The sequence below is a fragment of the Micrasema longulum genome, unplaced genomic scaffold, assembly GCF_059751315.1.
Source record: "Micrasema longulum isolate JH-2025_06_02 unplaced genomic scaffold, ASM5975131v1 h1tg000003l, whole genome shotgun sequence".
Classification (NCBI taxonomy): domain Eukaryota; kingdom Metazoa; phylum Arthropoda; class Insecta; order Trichoptera; family Brachycentridae; genus Micrasema; species Micrasema longulum.
The window spans coordinates 484,622-509,469 of NW_028277212.1; the positions used below are offsets into that span (position 1 = coordinate 484,622).

Here is a 24,848-nt window from a genome sequence, read left to right on the forward strand (position 1 = left end):
TACCCAGTTACTTGTTTATGATTGAATTACAAAACTAAAAAATATTAATATTCAAATATTGAATTTAAGTAGGTACCTAGGTACTTGTTTATGCTTGAATTCCAAAACATAAAATAAAGATAGCTTTTCCTAGATACTGCAATAAATATGGTAAAAGGACACTGCAATACAGAATACCTAAAATATTTAACATGTTACCAAACAATATTAAAAATACTGAGTTAAATACAGGAGTAAGACGTTTGCTCAAATTATGGTTATTAGAAAAAAGTTTTTTGTATTAGTATTAGTTTTTAATTTTTCATAATGTAATCTGTAATTGTTTTTCAAGTAAAATGATTGTTAATGTAGGTTAAGTGTAAATAATCGATGTAATTTATAAGAACCTGCTGATGAGTTGTATGTATGCAACTCAGCGGGACTTTAATTTAAGACTATTTTGTAAATATTTTTGAAAAATAAATTTTAAAAAAACTTTTTTTAAAATACAGAATTGTTTTTGCAAATGTCGAACTCTGCTTTTCTAACAACAGGGGCGCACTATATTTAGGATTGCGATTTTCAAAAATGTATTAAATGTCAGTTGATATAATTTTATTATTACCAAAAATCCAGTTAAAAGAAATAAATGGGAAGAAATTATACAAAATTAAGGGAAGAATCTGACTGGGATCCATAAAAAGCGAATGTTGTTGTTTATAAACATTATTTATGATGGGAATGTGTCTGGTTGTAGAAGTCGAGGAAGGCCGAGAAAGACATGGCATGATCAAGTACAACAAATTCTTGAAAGTGGTCATGTGAAAAGTCGGAATAATCGACGTGCGTGCATGAGAAGATGTATGAATGTGAAGGAAGCAAAGGAAGTGTGCCAGGACAGAGTGGTGTGGCGTTCTATCCTCTCTGCCTACCCCTCTGGGGAAATGGCGTGATGGTTAGTTAGTTAGTTAGTTAGTCAAAAATAAACTTTTTTTAAACACAAAAAATAACATCCTTCCATTTTTTTTTGTATTTGCATTCTCGTCGAATGCAACCCCGATAGGTCGATGAAAAAGATTTGTGCTCCTAATTTATTTTTTTACATACTAGATTGAAAAATTTAATATCTATGAACATGCACAGTGCAAAGACCTACATTTCGCTGAAAACCGCAACTTGATTAAGCCGTTGGAGGAGTTTAGTGACATCACACGTATAGAAGAATTATACATATAACAATTGATTGAAAATGCCTTCCACCAATCTGATGATGTCGGTCACGATGAAACACTGTCACCAGCTAAAACTTTATACACAAAAGTATTTTTTTTTTCTTGTTTAATAAATAATCAAACCTGTAGGATTTGGTGATGGAGGAATGAACGGAGTTGTAACATCTTCTATAATACCAGGTCTCGGTTCTAAAGCAGTGGCAGCCTCATAGAGATGTTTTCTCCACCTGAAAGGAAAAAATAGCAGCATTAAATATTTTGATAACATTAAATGCCACACCTGCAAGCGTCAATTTATGATGCTAAAAAAATGGCATTGACAGAGGTTGATGTTAAAAGATAAAAAAATACTGACAATGAGCGTCATCTCATGGTGTCACTAAAAAATATGCTGCTGACAGCGAGCGTCAGGTGAAACAAAAAATATGCAGCTTACAACGAGCGTCATCTAATAATAAAAGTTGAATAAGGTTATGGTCCCGTGGCTAGTGTTGCGGACTCAGGGGCCAGAGGCCCGAGGTTCAAACCCCACTCTACCCCAATTTGATTTCCATTTTCTAATAGTGAGATATTTACAACTAGTTGAAAATGGCCACCAAAATTGAAATATTTGAGTAAATTGTAAGAATGCTAATATTTCTTTTTAAAAAAAAAATGCTGTTTGCAGTGAGTGTCATCTGATGGTGAAACCAAAAATATGCTATTGACAATGAGCGTGAAACAAACAAATATGCCACTGACAATTTTTTATTTTTCCATTAAAATATATTTTACATAGAAATATAATTACTTATTATAATTGATTAGAAAAATACATCTTAAAATAAGCTATATCATAAATTGGAAAAATGCCCACAAAGACTTCAGCGTCCGAGGGTGGGCCATTCCTTTTTTAATTATTAAAAAGTTTATGGCATATGTGTACATATGGTATGACATGACCATGAAAAGAAAAGAAAAGAAAAATAAAAGAAAAACCAAACTAACATATGCTGATATTACGAAAACATGATTTATTTGTAGTATGCATTTATTTTTTATTTTTCCAGCATTTGCAGCATTTTCATTATTCAATGAGCGTCACCTAGTGGTAAAAAAAAAAATGCTATTTGCAGTGAGTGACATTTTATGGTGAAACCAAAAAATATGTTGCTGGCAATAAGTTAATATCACAGTAAAAATATGCTGTTGACAGTGAGCGTCATCTCATGGTGAAACCAGAGAATATCATAAGAAACTAAAAAAAAATCCCCTCGACAGCGTGAAACTAAATATCTCATCTAATGAAGAAACTAAAAAAATATGACGTTAACAGTATGCATCATCTAATGGTATTTTAAAAAAGTGGATTTGACAGCGAGCGTCATCTCATGGTAATGTTAAAAAATTCACAGAGCAAGTATCTCCTCGTAAAGAATGAAAAGCGTATCAATTTTAAGAGGGGATTCAAAAATTAAAAACTTTTGGCTATTTCATGAAGTCCAGTTTTTAAACAACTCCCAGCATTCTCATGACATGTAATTTTTAAAAATTCTTACGTGTTATATTCTGTTGTAGACGCAGTAGACAGCTCGTACATTTGCGAGCCATTTATGTTCACAAGGAAGAATCCATTCTCCACGGCAGCATTCGGTCGGAAAAAAACTGCACTCCTGTAAAACGAATCGTGGAATGTAGGACTGACACGTCGACTCCGTCATTAATCAAACTCGAGATCTCCAGACTGTAAGGCGGGCAAGTAAATAAAAGACAATTAACAATATTTTGAATTCGTCCCAATTTTCGTAGACAAGGACTGGATTCAACTCCCTGGGGAGCTGTTTATATTAACATATTACAACAGAGATGAAGAACATTTAAGAGAAGGTAATATAGAAGTCTAGACATCTACAGAGCTTATGACCTTTCAATGGCTGGTTTAAGTGGCTACTTTATACACTGTAACATTTACCATTCTGCCCATTTTTGAGCATATATATTCCTCCAATTCTTTCATCTGCCAAACAACCAATGAATTAACTAGATTTTTTTAAATATCACAAGAATCTAATTATGTTTTTGACCAGTTTTAATGATTTTTAAAGTACCGTTAGATTTTCCTAGTGCTGTGGGTGTTTTTTGACATTTGTAAAATGTTGTTTTTGCGATCGAAAACATTTTCAGAAGGTGATTATAACAGTTTTTTTTTATGAAAGCGGCCTGGCTGTTTTTAGCAGAACATGGAATCGCCCTTTCTGCACTCGATAACACCAATATATAATTTTTCCCAGGGAGTTGAATCCAGTCCTTGTCTACAAAAATTTGGACAAATTCAAAATATTGTTGATAAAGTACCTGGTCCATGAAGAAGTATAGAAATTGAAAAAATATCATTTTCAGGCGTTGCCTAGTATGTGGGTGAAATAATTCAATTAGATGAATATCACCCGCATAAATAAAGGTTTCAGCTCTTTAACTTCACAAACATCAACAGATAAAAGAATTGAAGGAATATAGATGTTCAAATATAGGCAGAATGGTGAATGTTACACAGTGTGTAAAGTGGCCACTCAAACCAGCCATTGACAGGTCTTAAGCCCTGTATATGCCTAGACTTCTATATTACCTTCTCTTAAATGTTCTTCATCGTTGTAATATGTTAAAAGACAATTAATAAAATAAATAAAACAACTCTGTTTTTTATTATTTTTCCAGCAACTTAAAATTTTATTTTTTATTTTTATTTATTTTATTGATGCACAAAATACACAAATTTACATAGACACAATTATGTGTTTTTTATGTCCCGACTTGTTAGAAAATTCCGTGTTGAGTCGAGACTCTTCGATATATAAATCGAAAATATTTATTTACATTTTAAAACAATATACAGGTAATCAAAACAATATGCAAAATAATCAAAACAATATACAAAATAATAATTTATATGTATAACATCGACATGTGTCGAAAAATGGAATGTAGAAATGTTATATAATAATACGTATGACAGTGATGATATACACATATACGATATACGTATATGGATAATAATGAAAACAGCAGCGATGTTATGCATTTATTCCCGGAGCAATCTCATACAGTGGTCTCTACCCCTCGATACAATCCAATTATGGATCTTCATCGTAAATATAGACGTTGTTTTGGAGAACTTAATATGTTCATCCAAGACGTTGAACACTCTCAGAGCTATATATGAAAAGTGTCTCCGAGCAAACATCGTACGCGTTCTCGGTATTAAGAAGTTTAGGTCACGCGAAAACCTCGTGCGGGCATTCTGTTGGGAGCTCCTTCCGTAGTCCCCTGACCAGAAAATTGTCAATACATTCTTGATATAGATTGGACGAATATCAAGAACTTTTAACAATTGAAATAATGGTTCAGATGGGTAGGTCGGAGGGCACCGAAGCATAACTTTAATAAAATATAGCATGATTAGAATGACAGTTGTCAGAAAAAGTGACGATATAACTTTGAAGTAACGTCTATGGAGTGATTAATATTGACACACGAAAAATCATTCGTATTTGGTATGTTAATTTATTTTTTAATACAATGCTTGACATATAAATCAACATAAATATATCATAAATATATAAGATCTACGATGCAAATGTTGATGGATGCAGAAAACGAGGAAGACCGAGAAAGACATGGCACGATCAAGTCCATCAAATACTTAAAGATGAACATGTCAAAAGTAGGAATAATCGGCGTGCGTGCATAAGAAGATGTATGAATGTAGAGGAAGCGAGGTCTGTATGCCAAGATAGAGTGTTATGGCGTTCTATCCTCTCTGCCTACCCCTACGGAGAAACGGCGTGATGGTTTGTTGTTGTTGTTGTTAAATATATAAAATCAGCTTTAAAACAAAAAAAAAACTAAAATAAAATTTATTAATGACATTTTTACAAGATTACATCATTTTGCAAAAACGTTAGAGATGGGACAAATTGATCAATGTAAATTGATCAAATAAAAAAATAATTCTTTGATAATGTTCACGAAAAAAGTATAAATATCTTAATTTTTGGTGAATAATTGTATTAAACACACTAAAATAGGTTTTTTTTGCATTTTTAAATCAATTTTCGGAAACAGAGTTTCATGTTTGCATGAAAAAACTGAAAAAATCGATTTGATCGGTACATGATCAGTGATCAGTAATTTCCCACCACTCTTGACATTAGTTTGACTGCTGTCATTTTAATCAAGCTAAATTTTAAGGACAATAATGAATTCTCTATTTTATCGGTATGCTGCCAATTACATGAATAAATCAAGACTTTTGTCTTGACAGGATGGTAATTTGAGATGGATACAATCAAACTAGACAGGAGTGGACCAGTGAGGTCACATTATTTTTATTATTAATAATGGTTTAAAATATGAATAAATAAATAAATACTTCAATATTCTCTTCTCATAAATGTTTTCCCTCTCTGTTGCAACAAATTTGTTTATAAAAATAAAATATTATGTAGTATTAGATTTACAGTAAATTAATTTTAATTGGCTCTAGTATTGTTACTATATTTCTAGTTATTTTTTTGTAATAGCTGTAAAAATCCCGAAGAAAATAAAATAATGAAGTAAATGGCGTACCATTGTACGACAGGACTGAGGGGTTGGTGAGTTGTCTGAGGGATCGGCCTAAGGATGTATCTCTCGCCGTCCGTGTGCAGCAGGACCAAACATTCTTTCAAAAGCAGCGCCTGAAATAAGACAATACAATTAGTAATTAATATCATACCCACGTCAGGTGCTATTCTGAATCTCCTCGCAGGCAGAGGGAGGCAGAAAGTGGTTAATTTGTGATTTTTGCATTCAAATGAATTTTGCTTCATGACATGACAGGACATGATGATATTCTTTTCATTTTTAAATTATTATTGCAATTTTTTTATATTTTTTTTACAATATGCATAAGAGGAAGAAGAAGTTTTTTACAATATGCATGAAGAAGTATAGAAATTGAAAAAAATAACATTTTCAGGCGTTGCCTAGTATGTAGGTGAAATAATTCAATTAGATGAATCTCACCCGCATAAATAAAGGTTTCAGCTCTTTAACTTCACAAACATCAACAGATGAAAGAATTGAAGGAATATAGATGTTCAAATATAGGCAGAATGGTGAATGTTACACAGTGTGTAAAGTGGCCACTTAAACCAGCCATTGACAGGTCATAAGCCCTGTAAATGCCTAGACTTCTATATTACCTTCTCTTAAATGTTCTTCATCTTTGTTGAAATATGTTAATAAAACATAGTGTTAAAAAAAGAATAAACACATGGCATGTTGCTTTTATATATTTTTTATTTGTGCAACAACTATGGTGAAGGTGTAAAGTGGGTTTAATTGGTGTCCTGATGAAGTGACGGGTGCGTCTCGAAACCGGTAGACATAGAAAAGTTGGTAAGTGGTTAAGAAAACACACACTTTCACAGCTTTGTATCATTGGTTGATTCATATGAGCTAGTGACGTCGTTCAAAGTAGTTTGTTTTTATTAAAATATCTTACATGACTTTTTTAGACACAGAATAGTTGGTAAGTGGTTATATAAACAACCCCTTTACAGCTATTGTATCATTGGTTGATTAATATGAGCTAGTAATGTCGTTCAAAGTAGATTGATTTTATTTTTTTTTTTAAATAATTTTTTCATACAATTTCAGGAAACTTTGCAGATAAATTGATTGCTCTAATTTTTATCAAACCAAAACATTTTTGTATCTAATTTCCTGTAGGGCTGAAGTTCCTCATTATAAAATCAAATTATTTGTATCAGCTAAACGTCGAAGAACATGGCTTCCCTGGAAACCGGAAAGCACGTCAATCAGCTCTTGTAGACGAAACTAAATGAAAATGAATAAATCGAGTTGACTTACTAAAACGTTGACTCTCTTGTTGGAATCCTGCCGTATACTGAGGGAGCCCTCCATGATGAGATTATGGCGGGCGAGGTCCAGCTGTCGGAGTTCGTTGCCGACATCGCTCGCCTTGGCGCCGCCCGCCCCGCGTATCTCCAGCTTGGATTGGATGGTTTTCAGTCTGGAAGAATATTGAAATTAAGCTAAAAAAGAGAAAATTGTACAGGGAATATCACATACTACGAACACCAGAATACAAGTAAAACTATATGAAATAGATTTAGAAAAATTTATTGTATTTTCATAATCAATATGGATTTTGTGGAGAAATGTTTTCATATTTACAGTAAAACCTCATACACAGTAAAACTTTTCAAAATAAAAAAATCGAAAATAGAATTTTGAATTTGCATAAAATAACAAACTTTTTTCCCCTAAATGTTGTGAAATTTTATTTATATGGTATCACTTTTTTCTATGGCATCACTAAAAACAACTGTCATATAGATCGCGGAAAAATTCCACTTTTAAAACAATTTTTAAAATCATCTTTTTTATAACTTTAAATATTTCTGTTTTTATGTTTTAAACATCGCAATTTAAAACTTTATTGTTTCTGAGCGTTTGTCAACTGCGTATCATGATTTGTACAAGTCAATATGACGTTTTTGTTCAAATGAAAACTAAGACTAACCCTAAAGGAAGACACTTAGACAAAAAGGTCGATTTCACTGCACCTGCTTTGAATTTAGGTTAAGACAATAATTTATCTTTTATTAGTCGTTTACCTGTTTTTATTCTTCATTCGCGTGGCACACGCGATGGCGCGCGGATCGCGGCACCATTATTACGACATAATTTTGACACATCAAATGAATTCCGAAAAAATTTAGCGTAAAACCGGGGTGATGAAAAATGTAAAAACGTTAATTGGGGGAATATTTTGTATGAGAATGTATGAAGAAAAATGGGTCCTGCATGTTTCGGTGTAAAAAGCAGGAAAACGTAAAATCGAGGAACGTAAAAACGAGGTTTTACTGTATATATACTGTTAATCTAATTTTAATTAATCTGTTTTTCATAATTTATACAAATAATGATATGAAATACCAGAAAAACTTGTTGTTTCTAAATACCTGTGTTCATTTTCTGTAGTTTTGATAGCTGTATTGACTGTGTTCAGGACGTCCTTGGCCAGCTCCAGAGCGTGAGAGACCTTGGCGAAGTCTTCTAGATTTGTGGCGCCCTCTGTTTCCGAGTTCTCATCGTCCAAGGCGCGCGATGTCTTCACAATACCCTCGAGAAGCAGCTGGTATTTGGTCAACCTGAAGATAATAATAAATTATAAAATCAAATACGCGTGAATAACTGACAAGTTTCCACATTGATAACTTTTTTGTCATGTCATGCCTCTAATAACTAGTTAGAATAAGTATCTCGGTATGTGTTAGCGAAGTGCTACCCCCTCAACAGGGCGAGGTAATCCTTATATACGGCGAGAGGGAGACACTAGAACGGACAAACAGTGGACGATAACCATTTCGCGGCGTGATTGGTCAGCCTACTCACACCCGCTATTGGCCGGCGTGCATTTTTTGTGTATAAATGGTCACAAGGCTCCATAATAAATCAGTATCACTCTACTACTCGAGTTTGAATCATCTTTCTGCTCTACCTTTCGCCGATACTGACTACGCTACAAGACCTTCGCCTGCCCTTTGGATTCGACTACTGGACTTCTCACTCTACGGATCTTGACCGCGGCGCTTTCTTCTCGATTTAAGAGTCCTATGACTTGTCATTCGTTCAGTTAGTTCATCAGTTTGTCGGTTTCCGCTGCCTTACAACCAGCGGAAGGGGCATCCTAGTGATTGTGGCGGAACTGCTAAACTCGCCGGCAGCGCGTCAGCTATACATGCCTTTCTCGGACTAAGTCATATTTGCATTGTAAATTTACTAGCCATTATTTCGCTGCCTATTCTCTGTACATTTTCAAACCAATGTAGCGCCGCTTTCTTGATTTTGTCAATAATACTGATCTTAGCCTTACATAATCCACAGATCTTGAAATTTGCGCACCTATCATACATAGTTTGACCACACAGAGATTGCATTTTGACTGCATTCAGCCTACTTTCATCCTCGTTTTTCCGATTCCATACTTCGTTACCAGGGTTGGCACCGGGACTCGCGATTTGAACTGATTGTGTACCCACCTCTGCCAAACACAGGCCAGCAGGTCTCTGAGGGTGAGCCTGGCGCACAGGGGATCCTGCTCTGCTCGAGTGAGGAAGGAGTTGAGTTCCTTGTTGCGTTTCCTCCTCTCTTTGAGCGCGTCCAGAGCCAGCCCTTGGCCGCCGCAGAACCTCGCCAGGGCTGCTGCGTACCGGCCTTCGCCCAACTGAAAAATAAACGAAATTCAAGGAGTCGAAACTAACAGACTTTGGCAGAAAAGTTGTATGTAAGGTGTTTTTAATTTTTTATTTTGTTTCTCTAAACATCCTTCTATCACCCTTTTCTTCCCTATTCTTATCTTCCATTTTTCCTATTGAAGATGAGTGCTGCATTAATTCATTTACAGTAGAACTCCGTTTATTCGAACTCCAGTCATCCGGATTGCCAAATATCTAGATAACAACCTAAAAATTGCCAGTTATTTCAAAAGCCATGAAATCTGGAACCCATTAATCCGGATAATTGGAGTTTTACTGTATATACACAAAGGTTGATTCCTTGTAAGAAATTGCCATTTGGCAATAAGCCCGTCAATGTTAAAAAATATGTCTGCTGAGATACATAACAAAATTAATTCTTCTCGGTGGTGTATTAGATTGTTTCTTGTAGAATTCAGTCAAAATTACAGATAAAACCAGCTCTATAATGGAGATCAGGGCTTACACCCAGTAAGTGCTTAAGCTTCCACAACGCGTCATTTGTCTCTACTGAAGTAACTTCAAGTTTATTTTACTAAGGGCATAAATTTGATCCTTGAGGTACCCCCCCTTTGTGGTTACCGATAAAACAAGTCCTATTAAACAAACCCTGTGATAGAGACCAGGGCATATGTCCGGTAAATACTTAGACCTCCATATCTCATCATCCATCATCTCTATTGATATATCTATCAGATAATAGTTTTAGTTAATTGAAGGTATAAATGAAATCCCTGAGGTACCCCCGTTGTGACTACCTACAGAATAGAATATTCGCACATCGGAGATGAAGGCATCTGCAGTACGTCAGGCAGGTTTGGTGGCAGCGGCAGGTGTGGGTTAGGACTACCTACAGAACAGAATACCCGTACCATGGAGATGAGGGCGTCCGCCAGCGGCCCGGTGGGCACGCGCGGGTGCGCCTGCTGCAGGCCGCGCAGCTCGGCGGCCAGGCGGCGGTGGCGCTGCAGCACGTCGGGCAGGTTGGGCAGCAGCGCGCGCAGCTCGGCGGCCGGCAGGAGGCTGGCGGCGGCGCGCAGCAGCGGCAGGTGGTACACGCGCCGCAGCACGCGCAGCCAGCGCACGTGCGAGGACTCGGACCATATCAGCTCTGGGAGACAAACGAGCGAGGAAATATTAATGACGCTGACGCTCAGCGCTGAAAAGACTAACCCGGTAGAGGTTTTTTCTTAGACATAAATAGTTTTATTTGGCACAGTAAGGGAGAGAATCCAATCAAAGTAGCATTTAAATTTCTCATTTTACATTTTTAAGGCTGAATATTCTCTTTACCATGTATCAGGTCCTGTCGCTTTCTTGCTCCTCCCGACATGGAAGCTATCAGCTCCGGTGTCGCTCTTGCCGACCACGGACCGCCACAATCTTCTTCCTCTGACCATTCAGACTGTGAACCTGGAATAAAAAAAGGCAGCTGAAACAATATTCTACTTTCATTTATTATATATACGGCCTAAGCCGATTACAACAGTTATATGAAGAAGCACATGTACAAGAAACTAAACAAAAAGAACATAAAACCATGTAGCAAAGATAAACAAGGGCAATACAAAAATGCTATGCAATATATTCAAGAACACAATCAACAAATAAGGTTTCGACTTAAACCACGCCAATCCATCTTCAATCCACACTGTTTCACTGGCGAAAAGATCAATGAAAAGCCAGAAGATCTATCGCGAATTTCCAAGATGTGTGACGAATTGACTAATCTACACATTCTGGACATTGGGGCATAAAAACAAAAGTTGCTCTTAGAAGATTCGATAAATAGCCGATTTTGACTTCTGGTGACACGTTTGGAAATTGATTGCAACAGAGATGGGACATCACTAAAAAATTTAGTATTTTTAAAATGCATATAAGGTCCATCTCCATTCTACGTTTCTCCAATGAAGACAGTTAAAGAGATGAATGTCTTACCAAAATAACGATTAAAAAAAATAATAAAAAAAACACTAAACTTCCTCATTGGAGAGTAATAATTAGTAAGTGACTTTTAGTTTTGTCCAGTAAATTAAATTATTAGGAATTATAAGGAGATTAGAAGCAAAATTAGAAATCTCCATTGAAGGATTTACTGAGATATTTGCGAAAAACTTTGAAAAAAGAATTGTGAGATTTGTAATTATGCTTCACCAACTCAATGGATAATGCAGTGTCAAGTAGAATAATTGAAGTCTGTTTCTGCAAGATTTAGAAACGGTTTTGAATTACGCTATTATTTAGGAAGGTAGGTTTTTACGTATAGTTTATTTTGGCATCAATAACTAATTTTCCGTTTTTGGTGGAAATCTCTAAGTTTGCTCCGAATACCTTCATATCACTCCCGTACTATTTATTGGCACTAACATGATGCTTATAATCATAAAATAAACATGTGAAGTCTAAGATCTTACCGTGGTTTTCGGGCTGTGCGCTGTCATTGCTTCTCGAGGAGAGTGAGGAGTTACTGGAGCCACCGGACGGAGCCCCGGGACCACTCGCGGCTCCTCCAACAACTTCCGCATCACTAGAAGGAGAAGAGATGTACATCAGCAAACAAATAAAAAAAATCAAACTGTGTGCTGGTAAGGATAGGCAGAGGATACTACGTCACACCGCTCTGTATTTGAATACAGACGTCGCTTCCTCTAAATTCATAATTCTTCTCGTGCATGCACGCCGATTAATCATCAGCTGGGTTAATGGAACATTTAGAAAATAAAAGCCATCTTCTGGAGAAATATTCAAAATTCGATTTTCACTCGAGTCATTTGCAGAGGATGCATTCTGAATAAAGAAAAGTGATATTTTTAGATGTGGAGAGGATGCATTTCGACAGTCGATAGGTAGTATTTCAATACTTTTGAGAAAGGAGAAGATTTTTGATTTTTTCTATTCATTTAAATTAAGTTACATTTTACATAATATATTCACGAGCTCATGAAAATATATTAGATGCATAAATATAGAGTTGGATTTTTATACACTTAAGAGTGAAAAATGTGCATTCTAACTTTGGAGATATTTTATTTTAATATATTTGAGCATGGAGAAGACGTATTCTAACTTTGGACAAGATTTGATTTGATATTTTTAAGCATATAGAAGATGTATTCTAACTATGGACAAGTTTTATTTCGATAAATTCGAGCATGGAGAAGATGCATTCAAACTTGAGACAAGTTTTATTTTGATACATTGGAACATGGAGAAGATGCATTCTTACTTTGGACAAGATTTATTTTGATATATTTAAGCATATAGAAGATGTATTTTAACTATGGACAAGTTTTATTTCGATAAATTCGAGCATGGAGAAGATGCATTCAAACTTAAAACAAGTTTTATTTTGATATATTGGAACATGGAGAAGATGCATTCTTACTTTGGACAAGAATTATTTTGATATATTTAAGCATATAGAAGATGTATTTTAACTATGGACAAGTTTTATTTCGATAAATTCGAGCATGGAGAAGATGCATTCAAACTTAAAACAAGTTTTATTTTGATATATTGGAACATGGAGAAGATGCATTCTTACTTTGGACAAGAATTATTTTGATATATTTAAGCATATAGAAGATGTATTTTAACTATGGAAAAGTTTTATTTCGATAAATTCGAGCACGGAGAAGATGCATTTAAACTTAAGACAAGTTTTATTTTGATATATTGGAACATGGAGAAGATGCATTCTTACTTTGGACAAGATTTATTTTGATAAATATTTAAGCAAGGAGAAGATGCATGCTAAACATAAAGAAGATTTATTTCAGTAAATTCCAGCACGGAGAAGATGCATTATAACTTTAGACAAGTTTTATTTTGATATATTGGAACATGGAGAAGATGCATTCTTACTTTGGACAAGATTTATTTTGATATATTTGAATATGGAGAAGATATATTCTAACTATGGACAAGTATTATTTTGATATATTTGAGCATTGAGAAGATGCATTCTTACTTTGGACAAGATTTATTTTGATATATATTTAAGCAAGGAGAAGATGCATGCTAAACATAGAGAATATTTATTTCAGTAAATTCCAGCACGGAGAAGATGCACTATAACTTTAGACAAGTTTTATTTTGATATATTGGAACATGGAGAAGATGCATTCTTACTTTGGACAAGATTTATTTTGATATATTTGAATATGGAGAAGATATATTCTAACTATGGACAAGTATTATTTTGATATATTTGAGCATTGAGAAGATGCATTCTTACTTTGGACAAGATTTATTTTGATATATATTTAAGCAAGGAGAAGATGCATGCTAAACATAGAGAATATTTATTTCAGTAAATTCCAGCACGGAGAAGATGCACTATAACTTTAGACAAGTTTTATTTTGATATATTGGAACATGGAGAAGATGCATTCTTACTTTGGACAAGATTTATTTTGATATATTTGAATATGGAGAAGATATTCTAACTATGGACAAGTATTATTTTGATATATTTGAGCATTGAGAAGATGCATTCTAACTTGAGACAAGATTTATATTTAAGTAAGGAGAGGATGCATGCTAAACATGGATAAGATTTACTTCAGTAAATTCAAGCATGGAGATGCATTATAACTTAAGACAAGTTTTATTTTGACATATTTGAGCATGGAGAAAATGCATTTCGACTCGGGATCAGATAAATTTTGATCATACCTGTTTAAAAAATTACATACAAAAAACAAACAGAAAAGGATAATAATACATAGTATAAGTTATATTTTTTTTTTTTTTTAAAAGCAATGCAACTTCTGACAGAGAAATCAAAAAATGACATTATAAATGGACCTTTCAGAGTAAGTTCTTCTTGTGACTTCAGGCGGATGTGTTCCTGCCGGAAGGGAGACGTTTCTAAACACTTTGGGTGATGACTCACACATCTTCCTATTGGTTGCACAACACGTGAAGTGTACACTTGTATTAATCACACTTTGTTACAGATTTATCTTTTAGACATTTGAAGCACTGAGTTTGTAATTTTACAAAGTAAATCATTTATTTTCTGTCTCCCGAGGATGACGAATAGAGTTCTGAATGCGAAATAGAATAAGAATCCTGGACGAGTGCCTTTGACTCGATAGCTCAGATCAGATGAAAATAGTGTAAAGTGAATTCATTTTTACAAGATCCCCTAAATAAACAAACAAAATGCGTGACATTCACGTGATCGAATTTTCAATCCTAATTATTAATTCTCTTTCTTCCTTTTAAAAAGCTTTTACATTGAATGTTTTCTAATAAATACAATGTAAAAGAAGCAAGAATTTAGTTAGTTATATTCTACGCTACAATATTTTATTGTTCCTGGACCGGCATCTGAAGCGTAAGACTAATCACCTTACCTTCGCAAAAAAAAGTTGAACAAGATACACTGTAATTGGAGAGTTAATTCAGTACCCTCTGCACTACTGTCTCTCAGTGTGTCAGAAGAATCTTGGGTGTGCGGTGGTTTTACTTTGTGAGGAATTAAGAAATAAGAGAACGGACGCAGCAAACTCCGGTGACAACTGTCATCAAGCGGCGGCAAAACGGTTGGCTGGGCCATGTACTGCGGATGCCTCCTGAGAGCCTTAACCACACTTGCCTACTTTACAGGGCATCAGGTTATCGACATCCTGGGCATACACTGTTGACTGTTCGTCGGCAGTTCATGTCAGAAGTACGGGACGCGAATCTGACTTGAGAGGACGCACGAGAGCTGGCAGCCGATAGAGATGCATGGAGGCTCTTTGTGGGCACCATATGCTCCAACTAGGAATGATGATGATACACCACTTGCTGTGGAGAGGGATGATGATGAAATCATTTATATTAAACCATCATCATCATAAACCCTTAATCGCACCTGATGGTAGAAACAGTGTATTTAGATCACTTTTTGAAGGTAAGGTGACCAGTCTTACGCTTCCAGTCAATGGAAAATGAAATATTTTAGTGTAAACCACCATTGAAATAAAATAAATTCTGTTATTTATCAAGTTTGCGTAAGATTTAAAATTACGTAAAAGTAGTTTTATTATTATGGATAATTTACTTAGCGCCATTTTTACTAAAATGAATTAATAAAAAAAAAATTGAAAGTTAAAACTTCGCGTTTTAGATGTGGAAATCACAATTATTAGGCAGAATGGTGAATACAGTGTGTAAAGTCATCACTTAAACCAACCAATGACAAGCCATAAGCCCTGTAAATACCTATATTTCAACATTCCTCAATAATTTCTTCACCCTGTATAAGATATTGGTCTCTTTTGGGCCAGCAGTATAAAAAAAAGTAAAGTTAAATAATTGTTGCGTTTTTGTAAAAACGTACAAAATGAGTCGTTTTATTCGACTTTTTCGTACGAACTCTTTTGTACATTTCGACGAAAACGCAACAATGATTTAACTTGAAACCTTATTTACCACTTTTAAATTAACCTTGGAGTGGACTACGGACGCTTGTGTCGGTGAGTGTAACAGTGTGACATTCATTTGGGTACCTGGACACTCAAACATCGCCAGTAACGAGGCAGCTCATGAACTGGCCAGGCTGGGAGCTGACACAGCCCCAATAGGCCCTGAACCCTACTGCGGGTTGCCTAAATGTGCTCCACGTAATGAGCTTAGCTCATGGGCCAGGAAGCAGAGCGCAATGCTCTGGCAAAAAGTACCCGGTCAGCACCATGCGAAGGAACCGATAAAAGGCTACTCGCAAAAGTTTGCTTTTGACCTCATAAAGCTCAGCCTCATCAAGTGAGGGTTATCACTAGAGCCCGCCCAGGGCACTGCAGACTGAACAAACACCGCGCTAGAATGAACCTTTCCCAAACTTCTAGATGTAGGTTCTGCAGAGCAGATGAGGAAACACCTATGCACATTCTATGTGAATGTGATGCTTTACATCATAAAACGAGCCACATCCTCGGAAACCACTGGTTAAACCTGAGGATGTTAAAGAGCGCGCCCCCTACCCGATGGCCTGATATTTTACGGATCTGGGCTTGGAGGGAGAGATTTAGCAAAATATAAACTCCGCATGGAACCATTGAATCCCCTAAATTTAGACAAATAATGTTTGTAAAACAGCATGTTAAATAAATTAATTACCAGGCACAATATCTTACATTTAGATTACTACAAACAAATAATTTTATTGATAATCGCGATAAATTGCGGAGGAATTTTAATATCGCCTTATAAAAAATGTTAAAAAGCAACATAACCTCCCGACACATCCATTTGCCAGCGCTGTCACGCAGGTACTAATCGCCTGATCGACGCATACTTGCTACTGGCTGGATGGGTATCGATTTAAAGAACGATCGCGATGGAAGAAAATTCGAAATTCCGTTCCAGCGCCGTACTGATCACGCAGTTCGGGCGCAGGCGCAGACTTAAATTCTCACTACGAAACGGAAGCAATCCATTTATACCAATACATTATTTTTTATGTAGTTTAGATGCGATGCGAACGCAACGCCGCCGCCGCGCAGCACAGATGCGATTTGAGTATTTTGGCGGTGAACAAAATATTATCATTATTATTTTGTGGTGGAGTAGGAATACAAAATAAAATGTCGAATTTAATTCAAACATTCCATCAATATAATGTTGATTTGTTATGAGAAAAATCTTTATAATCTACTGCATATGTTGATTTTTCCGGTTCAAATAATGAGCAATTCTTTTTCGTTAAAAAGTCATGTTTTTTAATTAGATAATATCTATTTTGGTTTCACTGCATTTTAGTCAAATAAAAAAAAAATGACACAAAATACTTCGCAGTTATTTATTAAAGTATAGAGATGTTCTTTAAGCCCTGTCACATCCGAAACCACAATGATCAGTATGGGCAAGAAGATATATAAGCATATTTCAACAAATATTTAGAACCAAGATTTAAAAAAAAAAAAAAATATTAAAAAAAACAAAGGTTGCTTACTTCTGCCGGGCAGAAGTGAGGGAAGCGCGGCGCAGTATCAGACTCCCCCCTCCCCCCTCCTCGTTTCTACCCTGCAGAAGTAAGCAACCATTTGCTTTTTTTGATATTTTATTTTTTCAAATTTTATTCGTTCTAAAAAAAATATTTTATGTGCCAATATGTCTTCTTGCTTATACAGATCATCGTGGTTTCGGATGTGACAGGGTATTAAACCCCCTGTATATTAAAGTGAAGTTGGTTGATTTGTTATTACTAGATATGTAAAATTATTGTTACTATTTCTAATTATATGTATATAATATTTAGTTTGTCTTTCATTCCTTAAGGGCAGTGTATATTATTATGTACCAATTACGTATATATTAATTGCTTCCCTAATCAAAAACCCCACCGCACGCCCCTGGTAGCCAGGGTCTTTATAGACCCGGGTTTGGAGAGCGAGAACTATTCACGGGGACCCGTCATATCTCCGCACCCGCCACGAAGAATAAGAATATTTATAATTTTTATTAATGCCACTGGTCCTTAGATGGATTCCAAGATGGTTATATTCCAGTGTAAGTCTAGAAAGATTTGGAGATTTATTTATTTATTTATTAACGGACATTGTCCATGTATACAATTTATAAGGTTTAAATATAACAATAAAAGAATAGTTTAAAACATTTAAAGAAAAAAGAAAGAAGCATTGACAAACATAAGGGATATCGAGACAAGATCTGGACTATTTATTTAGTGCTCGTTTAAATCCTTGTAAACTTAAACCAAAAAAGTCCAGATAACAATACGACAAAGGCGGGTCATTGGAGAATTTAGGCCATAGTTTGTTCTATGCTGATCGATGAACAGTACTTCATTGTTTTTCAATCTACGAGTCGGAATATTAAATTTTACTTGTCCCAGTAATGATGGAACATCGATTATACCATTTAGTATGCCGAACATATATATGGAGTCAATATTAGTTCTACGTTTTTGTAGACTAGAAATATTTAACATTGACTCTATTTCAGCATAAGAATAATTATCTCTCTCTAGTCCAAGCATCCACGCTATTTTTCGAAGCAAGCGATGTTGGACTGATTCAATGTGATTTATGCGATTGACATAGAATGGAGACCAGACCACTGAGGCATATTCAAGAAGAGGGCGAACAGTTGAGCAATAAAGAGTTTTGATTGTACGGACATTAGTAAAATCAGAGGATATTCTGTTAATGAAGCCAAGTAATTTCAGTGATTTATTTACTGTATTATCTATATGCTCGTTGTATGTCAGTTTATAGTCCAAAACAACTCCTAAATCTCTGATGGACTTGACTACATCAATTTTGGAGTTTTCTAATAGGTACTCGAAGGAAATTGGTTGTTTTGTTCTATGAAATGACATTATTTTGAGATATTAAAAACCATCTTATAGATATAGAATACTTGGTAACAAAGGCCTACGATGTATGCGAGGGAAGCGATTTGCTGATGAATGTCGATAAATCGAATGTGATGGTTTTTGAAAGAAATGAAAGTATGACTAAAAGTGAAATCACTGTGAATGGAGTTATACTAAAACGAGTAGAGGAATTTGTGTATCTGGGAAGTATGTTTACTAGGAATGAAATGACTGTGAAAGATATTGAAAGGAAGGTGAGTGCTGGGAACAGAGTAAATGGAGCACTTAAATCAACATTGGCAAATAAATGTTTGTCGCAAGAGGCAAAAGTAGCAGTTCTCAACGGAGTCCTGGTCCCGACCCTGATGTATGGGAGCGAAGTATGGACTTGGAAAAACAGGGATGAAAGTGGGCTGAATGCTGTCGAAATGCGTTCTCTCGGGCGAATGTATGGTAAAACTATGCACGATAGATGCACAAATGTTGAGATCCGTACCTTATGTAAGGCTGAGGCAAGCACTATCGACGAAATCAAGAAAGGAGCTCTGCGCCGGTTAGGACATGTAGAACGAATGGACAGCGAAAGAACGGCTAAGAATATTTACAGTGCGAATGTTGATGGATGCAGAAATAGAGGTGGACCGAGAAAGACATGGCATGACCAAATCCAACAAATACTTGAAGATGGACATGTCAAAAGTCGGAATAATCGGCGCGCGTGCATGAGAAGATGTATGAATGTAGAAGAAGCGAGATCTGTATGCGAAGATAGGGTGATGTGGCGTTCTATCATCTCTGCCTACCCTTACGGAGAAACGGCGTGATGGTTTGTTGTTGTTATAGAGCTCACGCGCGTCGTCCAAATCCTCACGGCAATGAAGCAACGCCAATCGAATGGAGATTAGTCGGCGTCATGGTGTTTCTGACTATCGCGTTTTCCTGGCATGGCATTATAAATAAATTTAAAAAATATATAATGCATAAAAAAATATTTATTTTTTTATTTAGTCTTAAAATAGTACAAACATAATAAATGAATGTCCTAATATTAACTTACATATAATTATTATTAAATTGTATACTAATTATTAATATTTCTAAACAATATACGTACACTTAAAAAGAAAACTTCTATAAAGCTAACACGAATAAGATTACTTTTTAAAAACGAACTTATCTGCTAAACACATGTTTTTTTAATTGACATTTAAATGAAATAATATTTTTTTGCTCTTTTATTTCCAATGGTATTTCCTTATAATATAACTGTACAGCTCGGTGCATCAATGAGTTCTGTGTGTTTGTTTTCCTACGAAATGGTAATCTTACTTCATGTTTATTTTTTGTTTTATATACGTGTTCACATTGATTAGAAAAAACCTTTGAGTCAACTCTTTTGAGGTATAACCATTAGGGTGAGCCGATAATTTTTTTTCTGATTTTCGAAATGAAAGGGGTCTAAAAAGTTGCCTTTTGGATTATTCGGAATGCAAAAAATATTCCATACTACTTTTGGCCCCCAACCAGAGCTTGAAGTTTTCGAAAAAGTCGATTTTTTGCGCTAAATCGGCTGTCATTTCGTATTTAAGTAAGAAAATAAGCCTAATTAAATTTTATAATGTGCATTAAATTATATTAAATAAGCAACACAGGGCGTGAGTTGCTCTTTATTTTGTAATTGTAATTTTATTTTGTAGCATCGTTTTACTAAATGTAACTATGGCTGAATGTAAGATTGTAGTTAATGGAGATAGTTTGAAACAGGTCGAAGAATTTGTATATCTGGGTAGTATGTTTACTAGAGATGGAAATATGGACAAGGATATTGAAAGGAGGGTTAGTGCCGGTAACAGAGTTAATGGTGCCTTAAAGTCTGTCGTAGCAAATAAGTGTCTATCGCAAGAGGCTAAATTAGCAGTTCATAATGGAGTTCTGGTACCAACCCTAATGTATGGAAGCGAAGCATGGAGTTGGAAAAAAAGGGACGAAAGTAGACTGAATGCTGTTGAAATGCGATCCCTCAGGCGAATGTGCGGAAAAACAATGTATGATAGGTGCCCTAATGTCGAAATTAGAGCAGAATGCAAGGCTGAGTTAAGCATTATCGACAAAATTAAGAAAGGTCTTTTGCGATGGTTCGGTCATGTGGAGCGAATGAATGATGAAAGAACGGCCAAAAAGATTTATGATGCGAATGTGTCTGGTTGTAGAAGTCGAGGAAGGCCGAGAAAGACATGGCATGATCAAGTACAACAAATTCTTGAAAGTGGTCATGTGAAAAGTCGGAATAATCGACGTGCGTGCATGAGAAGATGTATGAATGTGAAGGAAGCAAAGGAAGTGTGCCAGGACAGAGTGGTGTGGCGTTCTATCCTCTCTGCCTACCCCTCTGGGGAAATGGCGTGATCGTTAGTTAGTTAGTTAGTTTAGCATCGTTTTAATAAGCCATTGTTTTCGTTTATATTAACCAGGCGCTCAACGGAATCAGTTCCGCGGAGTGTAAAATTCTTGCATTTCGGTAGTTTGAAAACGTGTTCGAATTTGTAATGTGATAAAGTTATATCTTAACTAACAAAAAAATAATTTTAGCAGTAAAGATAATTAACAAAATGTTTCGACAGTGATAAACTTCAAACCTCGGTTAAGGGTCAAAAGTAGTATAGAATATTTTTTAAAATAATTTTTACGTTCAATGTGATCCATAATGCAACTTTTTAGACCCCTTTCACTTTGATGTTTAAAAAAATAATAAACGTCATACATCATCGGCCCACTGTAATAACCATTTATCATTTTATAAACAAAAAACGTTACAATAAAATATATTAGTTGACGTACTGTCATAATTTTTGTTTGTTTCAGCATCAACTTTATTCTAGTGTATTTATTTTTCTCAAAATTACTCTCATAGCCCATTCTCTCATTCTGTAGAACAGTAAGTTTATTTTTTTCCCCTTCAGTTGCCAAAAACAAAATACTACTACAATAATTTATATGAGGCACAATTATGGAGTTATTCATTTCATTTATTCATTTATTTATTCAGATATTTAGAACATTACAGAAAAAAGACCCAATTCATTCTAAATACAATAATAGATCACAAATTACAGTAGATAGTTATGTTATAAAAAAAAAATCGCACACATGCACTTCTATGAATTATATTTAACTGAACTGGATTTTTATAATTGTATTTATGTGGAAAATTGATTTGGCTTTATTTTATGTTGTGTATATTTTTTTGTATTGCTGTTGTTTTTCTTAATAAACAAAAATTAAATTAAATTAAATATAACAAAATGTAAAAAGAAAAATTAAAAGTTAGAAAGTGCTCTCCTAAGGGAAGGCCCACTGTCGTGAAATATGTCGACAACCGAGGCGATGCGATTAAAGCTAGGGTTTCCTAGGACAGCGGTGCCCGTATTTTAACGGCCGTAGTGAACGGTGATGCAGTGGACAGCCGTCGTAAAGGTGATTAGAGAGTGGTTTCCTAGGAAAACGGTGTTAAATGGTGTTGATAACACCGTTTTCCTAGAAAACCACACTGTAGTCACCTTTACGACGGCTGTCCACTGCATCACCGTTCACTACGGCCGTTAAAATACGGGCACCGCTGTCCTAGGAAACCCTAGCTTTAAGTAGCAAGATTGCTCTACCAACCGGCATAACCATTGGCAGGTTGGTTCTGCATCGCGGTAGGTAAAACAATCGATGCTGTGTTTGTCGAAGATAGTTATCAGGTACGAACAGACCTACATCCATCAGAATTTCTAAGTTATGTATGCGACCACCGATCACCTGGAAAAAGTGAACACCCAAATGAACGTCCCTCCTCCTCCATAATGACTGATAGCCTAGCATTCCCAGTAAAAAGTCGGTTGGGAAGAGCCAAGGATAATATCCACACTCTTTTAGATATTTTTTTTAATTTTTTTTTTTATCAATATTCCTACAGAGATGATGTAGAATTTTTTCAAATTCAGGATTATCGATATTCGAGCGTTTACAGGGCTTATGACCTGTCATTGGCTGGGTTGAGTGGCCACTTTACGTACAACATTCCCCATTCCGCTTATTAGCGAATATCGACATTGGTATCATTTTGATTCTTGTATATATCTTATTAAATGAGAAAGCATTCACTAGCGTGTTGGAGCACCATCTATGTATTGATATTGAAGTTAAGTATTTTTAATTAGCATATTACTTTATTTTATGTATTTAAGACTCTTCCGAGTTAAATTAAGTACTAGTAATCGCCTGCAGATGATTCTGCTGTCTCTTTTAGATACCCTGCACGAATCTGCAGTTATATATCTTCTGATTCTTCCCATAAGAGAAACCTTCCTTGCTATCTTATTTGTCACATATCTTGTATTCTTGGAAAAGGTCAATCTAGAATCCATAATAATCCCCAAATATTTTATCTCTTTCACTTCCTTTAATAGTTCTTCATCCATCACTGATGTTGGTGAAATAGGGATTTCAATCCATCCCACGTAATTTTATAGCGCCGTGTGGCTTTTTGCCATTGGCGTCATAAGAAACAGGCCTATCTCTCCGTAGGTCAAGTGTGTATTTGTGTGTGAACACAAACCATACATAATACACGAGCTTGTCAATATTTGCAAGGGTTTCCTAGGGTCAGGTAGGTCAAAATATCAAACAACAAAGGAGCGCTCAAGATTGTACGGGAATAAGTTCGCAATAAAAGCGATTCACAGATATATGATATTATATCTGTGGCTTGGAATGTAGTAGACTCATGTGACATACCTAAACGAGTTAGACAATATTATGAGTTTGTCCAAATTTTTGTAGACAAGGACTGGATTCAACTCCCCGGGGAGCTGTTTATATTAACATATTACAACAGAGATGAAGAATAAATAAATAAATAAATAAAGGTTTCAGCTCTTTAACTTCACAAACATCAACAGATGAAAGAATTGAAGGAATATAGATGTTCAAATATGGGCAGAATGGTGAATGTTACACAGTGTGAAGTAAACCAGCCATTGACAGGTCATAATCCCTGTAAATGCCTAGACTTCTATATTACCTTATCTTAAATATTCTTCACCTCTGTTGTAATATGTTAATATAAACAAGTTAGAGTTAAATAAAAACAAATTCCAATTTTTTAAGATCTTTAAACTTTATATACATATCGCTGCTTAAATTCGAAACTGCCACAAATCGGAAACCCAGAAATTTCGTTTAGTTGCTAAAATGAGCATATTACAACAGAGATGAAGAACATTTAAGAAAAGGTAATATAGAAGTCTAGGCATCTACAGGGGTAATGACCTGTCAATGGCTGGTTTAAGTGGCCACTTTACACACTGTGTAACATTCACCATTCTGCCTGTATTCGAACATCTATATTCCTTCAATTCTTTCATCTGTTGATGTTTGTGAAGTTAAAGAGCTGAAACCTTTATTTATGCAGGTGAGATTCATCTAATTGAATTATTTCACCTACATACTAGGCAACGCCTGAAAATGTTATTTTTTCAATTTCTATACTTCTTCATGGACCAGGTAATTTATCAACAATATATGTTAATATAAACAGCTCCCCAGGGAGTTGAATCCAGTCCTTGTCTACAAAAATTTGGACAAACTCAAAATATTGTTGCTAAAATGAGATTTAAATCGGTCATATTTTTCTATAGGAAACATACTCCAATGGATTTTGCATTATAAATGAGCCAAATCACACAACAGCCCTTTCGGCCTTTTTTTGTTTCTGTAGCTAACTTCAGAGCTTTATGGGTGATACTAAGCACAAATCTCCATCATTAGGCAGATACAGCTATAAAAAAACGCATCTAATAATATTAAAAACATAGGTATAAAAAGTAAGATTATTAAAAGTGAAAAACTTTATTTGGCTCTACTGAAACAAGCCTAATTTCGATTTATGGCCCTTTTTGAATTTAATCGCGATATGAGGGTATTACTTGCAAACCCGGCAAAATATGAAATAAA

The 24,848-nt window shown here is 35.2% G+C and overlaps 1 protein-coding gene across 1 annotated transcript in view; it reads right to left on the reverse strand.

Annotated features, from left to right (window-relative positions):
* Positions 1-24,848, reverse strand: part of LOC148285812 (uncharacterized) — an 82,682-nt gene that overhangs the window by 11,620 nt on the left and 46,214 nt on the right. Inside the window, exons 5-13 of the mRNA XM_088242891.1 lie at positions 11,935-12,047; positions 10,811-10,930; positions 10,390-10,628; positions 9,302-9,486; positions 8,222-8,410; positions 7,104-7,266; positions 5,817-5,926; positions 2,750-2,863; positions 1,335-1,438 (exon numbers count right to left, since the gene is read on the reverse strand). Coding sequence (XP_088099017.1) covers positions 1,335-1,438; positions 2,750-2,863; positions 5,817-5,926; positions 7,104-7,266; positions 8,222-8,410; positions 9,302-9,486; positions 10,390-10,628; positions 10,811-10,930; positions 11,935-12,047 — 1,337 coding nt within the window. The remainder of the gene's footprint in view (positions 1-1,334; positions 1,439-2,749; positions 2,864-5,816; positions 5,927-7,103; positions 7,267-8,221; positions 8,411-9,301; positions 9,487-10,389; positions 10,629-10,810; positions 10,931-11,934; positions 12,048-24,848) is intronic.